At 42.4% G+C, this 5,444-nt stretch overlaps 1 protein-coding gene and 1 pseudogene across 1 annotated transcript; one reads left to right on the top strand and one right to left on the bottom strand.

Annotated features, from left to right (window-relative positions):
- Positions 1–33: 33 nt before the first annotated feature.
- On the bottom strand, positions 34–1,691 carry LOC104967781 (trypsin-1-like; annotated as a pseudogene).
- A 1,273-nt stretch (positions 1,692–2,964) lies between these two features.
- On the top strand, positions 2,965–4,328 carry LOC104967779 (trypsin-1). The gene is made up of 6 exons (XM_010797304.1): positions 2,965–3,038; positions 3,131–3,281; positions 3,377–3,624; positions 3,727–3,863; positions 3,951–4,052; positions 4,168–4,328. Exons 1-6 carry the CDS (start codon positions 2,999–3,001, stop codon positions 4,213–4,215), a joined length of 726 nt encoding a protein of 241 aa, XP_010795606.1. The 5' UTR covers positions 2,965–2,998; the 3' UTR covers positions 4,216–4,328.
- Positions 4,329–5,444: the final 1,116 nt, after the last annotated feature.

Here is a 5,444-nt window from a genome sequence, read left to right as displayed (position 1 = left end):
TTTGCGGGTCACCCGTCGGGTACCCGCGGATACCCGACCCGATGCAGGACTCTGCATTGGAGTAGACACCAGGGCGGTTCTTCTCAGCACACCCGTAGCCCCAGGACACAACACCCTGCAGCTCACCGTCACACACCACAGGACCACCAGAGTCACCCTGAGAGATGTCATTTTAGAGAGTTAAAAAAATGTAGTCCAATTAGAAAATAAAGCAGTATAAAGTCAATCAGAGATACACACCTGGCAGGAGTCCTTGCCTCCCTCCAGGTATCCGGCACAGAACATGGTGTTGTCGGTCATGCCGGGGTAGGAGTTATCACAGTCTTCATAAGAGAGGATGGGGACGGCAACACACTGCAGCCTGTTGCCGTCAGCAGCTGCAGCAATGCAACAACAGAGAGGGGTGCAGGGGCTTGTTGTAGATTACGTTTTTTTAGACCGTGTCAGACTGTAGCAAAGAAAACCATTTTAATAGAAGAACAATATTATCAATCAACCATTGGTTCAATCTTTTGATCATATAAACCTGGAACAGCTCTCTTTAACCCTGAAGGACTAAATTATATTTTCCTGCAGTAGGCTACATCCAGAGCTGATTTATTTCTACCCCAGCCTAGCTAGACTTTCCCTACAAAAACCGAACCGCTCTTCTTGTCTCCTTTCCATGTCATTTGTCATTTGTTAGACACTTTTATCCAAAGCGACTTTCATTCAGTACAGTGGACAATCCCCACAGGAGCAATTTGGGGTGACGTGTCTTGCCCAGGGACACAACGACATGCTGACTCCAGTGGGACTTGTACTTGCTATCCTCTGAAGTCCAGCACACTATCCACTGAGCCACAGCCTCATATAACCCAAGTGATGTTTTTTTTTAGATTATTTCTTCAACATGTGCAAGTATTATGCATGTTTGTTGTCAATACTTTTTCTTTTGTAAACTTTTTTGATATCCATTGTGTAATTAAATAATAGCAAATAAATCAATTAAAAAAAAAAAAAATTAAATAAAATGACAGTTTAAAAAATCTAAGCTTGTCTGAAATGTTTCTACTCACTGGAGCTCATTGTGGTTTCCCCAGCCGGAGACGGTGCACATGGTGCCAGCGGGGGGCACAGCTGCTGGGCAGAGCCACAGGCTGCACGTACTGGTTGAGGGTGGCGGGCTTGCTCAGCTTGATCAGCATGATGTCATTCATGAGGCTGTAGCGATCATAGTAGGGGTGTGTGATGACACTGAGGGAGCTGATGAACTGCTCGTTTCCCTCTCTGACTCTGATGTGATGCTCTCCCATACGCACCTCAATGCGACTGAGAGAGAAGTTGGTGATTAATGGGGGCTTGTTTGTTTATTAAAGCATCAGATGAATAGTAATGGCTTTAAACATGTGCTTACGATTTTTAGCAGTGAGCAGCAGACACCACCCAGTTCTCGTTGACCAGGGAGCCTCCACAGAAGTGGTACCCAATATTCAGAGACACCTGATGGGGCTGGGAGTGAGGCGTGCACTCATAACCACCGACGATTTTATCATCTTCCGTAGCAACTAAAAACAATTAAGACAACAATAAGAGAGCCAAAACGCTAAATGAATACTGCTGTACTGTAAATATATAAAAGTCCATGATGCATTAAAAACAACCTACTCACAAGCAGCTCCAATGAGCAGAACAAAGACCAGGGACTTCATGGCTGCAAAGTTTCATCCAGTCAGTACACTTGCATTCATATTTTATATCTCTTCCGAGCTGCCTGATTGGTCCAATAGTTGCCAATGAAAATAAAAGTTGATACACTGGCCGCCAGGTGTAGGTGGTTCATTTCAGGTGACTGACCTTAAATAACTTTGACTGAAAAAAAAGTACCCTAAAATAGCTGTAACAGCTGGATTATTCACAGAGAGCCTTTGCTCAAGGCCGACTCGCATATCAGTAATGTAGCAGTGAGTCAGGATATCATCAAGAGTGCATGAGGCTTAACAAAAAAACTGGCACATAATGAGTGTACAGTTAATAATGAAATTAATCGTTTTACAGCCATTACTTTTTCATGTTCAGCGCAGAAAAATAACAAATTCTTGTATGAATTATTGATTATCTTTTTACATTTAACAGTCAATGCAAATCCTTTTTGTGTATCAGCTGACCTGGTCCCTGAATCGGCCACTGTATAAGCCAATATCTGTCAAACACTTATATTCTGCAGTGACACGTACAACTGAAACGCTGCCATTCAAGCACATCTTCAAAACTGAGCATACTATCACAAATGCCACCGTTCAACAACAACACACTCTAGTTTCCAAATCCTCCCATACACAGCATGGATTTAGAATCTTCAGACTGCACCTGTTCTTGTTAATCTTCTTCATGTCACTCATGCATATTTATCATGTGAAATTGAAGCTGCTCTGCTGTTATCAAAGCAGCCAAATGTAACTCAGGTTGACTCAAGCTTCACCAGCAGCAGATTTGCACAGAATTCAACATACAATTGACTGTGTTATTGTGCAGAATTCTTCATTATTAAATGGTCTTTTATACTTCCATGTAATAATTGTTAAATAACACTTTTGACCCTACCATCTTTTATAATGCAAGTAAAATGCATTTTTTTGAGTTTATCACTGTTAAGTTTCCTTTATTATATTTTCTGATAGTAATTGTGATCGAGTGATTACATTTTTTTTGTGTTTGCATCTTGTCTCTTCACTTTATCAACATTGTGTTAGGGTCAATCTATCTAAAGACACGTGGTGAAAGCCAAATCCAACAACTGTGGTTGTGAACCAAACCATCTGCACACCAGCGAATGTAAAAGTTGTAGAAATAATACAATTTCCTGGCAGACAGTATATCGACCACAATACCTGGAGTTACTTTTCCCAGAGCCCTGATTGGTCACAAACAACCTTTGGGGCGTATACAGGATGGAAAGATGAGCATATAAACCAGGTCTGCAGGTGAAGGCTATCATCGACAGAATCACTCAGCAACCATGAGGTCTCTTGTATTCGTTCTGCTCATCGGAGCTGCCTGTAAGCATATATTTCCCTGCTGTGTTTTAATCATTTAATTAAAATAAAAGTCACTTTTTTCTAATTATTGTGTCTTCTGTGTGTTTTATCAGTTGCGACGGAGGAGGACAAGATCGTCGGAGGGAAGGAGTGCACTCCCTACTCCCAGGCCCATCAGGTGTCTCTGAACTCTGGCTACCACTTCTGTGGAGGCTCCCTGGTCAACGCGGACTGGGTGGTGTCTGCCGCTCACTGCTACAAGACGTAAGTCACATCTCATATTACGAAGACAAGATTTTGACTACTTTTAACAGGCATTATGAAACTTAATTGCCACTCAACCGCTCTTTCCTCCCCAGCCGTGTGGAGGTTCAGTTGGGAGAGCACAACCTTAGAGTCAAGGAGGGAAACGAGCAGTACATCAGCTCCTCCCGTGTCATCCGTCACCCCAACTACAGCTCCTACAACATCAACAATGACATCATGCTGATCAAGCTGAGCAACGCTACCCTCAACCAGTACGTGAAGCCTGTGGCTCTGCCCAGAAGCTGTGCCCCCGCTGGCACCATGTGCACCGTCTCCGGCTGGGGAAGCACCCAGAGCTCCTGTGAGAAAGACCTACATTTTAACAGCTGGAGTTACACTATGTTTTCATTTTCATTTGTGCTATTCTAACCCTTTTCCACCCTCTTTGTTTGATGTGTTACAGCCGCTGACAAGAACAAGCTGCAGTGCCTGAACATCCCCATCCTGTCCAACAGGGACTGTGATAACTCTTACCCCGGCATGATCACTGATGCCATGTTCTGCGCTGGATACCTTGAGGGAGGCAAGGACTCTTGCCAGGTGTGTAACAAAAACACTACTTTTCATATTCCAGTGCACCAAATCCAGAATATTATTTCATTTCTTCACAAATGAATTCTCTCTCAGGGAGACTCTGGTGGACCCGTCGTGTGCAACGGTGAGCTGCAGGGTGTTGTGTCCTGGGGCTACGGATGTGCTCAGAAGGACAACCCCGGTGTCTACGCCAAGGTAAACCCAAAAGATTTCTACAATAGATTATCTATCTGCAAAATAAACTTATATTTTAATTTTGGAATTCAAAGTTTAATCTTCCTAACAAACCTCATTGTTTCTCTATTCACAGGTCTGCCTCTTCAACGATTGGCTGGAGACCACCATGGCCAGCTATTAAGTCTGATCCTGCGACCATTTTACTCTGCTGCCTTTCTTCCATCATTCCATCTTTCATCATAACTCCACCATGAGTTTTGAATAATGTGCAATCTGAGTAAATAAAATACTATACATTGACTTCTAAATCATGTTTTCCTCAGCTTGTTGTTTGTGTTTGTGTACATCATATCTTCTTCAGAGTAGTGTAATGTTTACTGGGATTTTTGGGATACAGTGAAAACAAGGTAATTACTTCTTATCTTGTATATAAATATAGATACAAAGGTTTAACTCTCCTAAATTGATTTATTTATCAACAACAATACATATTTGTCCAGTATACCTTATTATTAGATCTAGATGTTCAGCAACTGGCCGGGGAACACAACTAAGGGATCCAAACAAGCAAATTCATTCCAACAGCTCAACATAATCTGGATCCATTAGTAATATGACAAATTAACAATTTGGAATAATTTCCAAGAATGAATTATAAAGCTGGAGTGTGAAAAAAACGTCACAGGGGCCAATACCAGACCACCAACTGGTCCAATCCATCCCACAGGATTACTTGTGGCAGGTGTTGTCGATAAGATTGTCGATAAGATCTCAAATGCTTAAGTATAGTTTATCGGACCCACTATCGTTGCAAATTGGACTGCATTTTTTCAATTTTCGTGCTTTATTGCCATGCCATGCCGTGGGTTATTAACATGATTGCAACAGTTCACATTGCGAGTATAATAATTCTCTCTCAGCGGGACTCACATTTCCCCGCATATAAATTGAAATATCACATTCCTTAATGTATGTCATGTTACATCTGTCGTTAAGCGAGATCTAAAAAAGGGGGAGCAGGTCTGATTGGGGGTCAAATCGTACCACAGCCTGGGAGCTGCTACAGCAAAAACCCTGTCCCCCCGCTGGTTCAACCTCGACCTCCAACCACAAGGAGAAGTATCTCAGTAGACCTCAGTGACCTTGAGGATATATAGGATTGTGGAAGTTCTGCCAGGTAAGGTGGGGCCTAACCATTAAGAGCTTTGTAGGCAAACAATACCATTTTTAATTTGATTCTAAACTTTATCGGTACCCAGTGTAGAGATGCGAGTACAGGTGTAATGTGCTCATGCATTTGGTTCTCGTAAGATGGCGTGTAGCACCATTCTGAACAAGCTGTGAGCGGGTGATGGTAGCCTGGCTAAATCAAACATAGAGGGCATTACAGTAAACAAGTTTAATAATCTA

Source organism: Notothenia coriiceps, unplaced genomic scaffold, assembly GCF_000735185.1.
Source record: "Notothenia coriiceps isolate Sejong01 unplaced genomic scaffold, NC01 NC01_scaffold00037716, whole genome shotgun sequence".
NCBI classification, from domain to species: Eukaryota; Metazoa; Chordata; class Actinopteri; order Perciformes; family Nototheniidae; genus Notothenia; species Notothenia coriiceps.
Note: the sequence above shows the minus strand (reverse complement) of the source record. Positions and strands in the feature narration are given on the sequence as shown.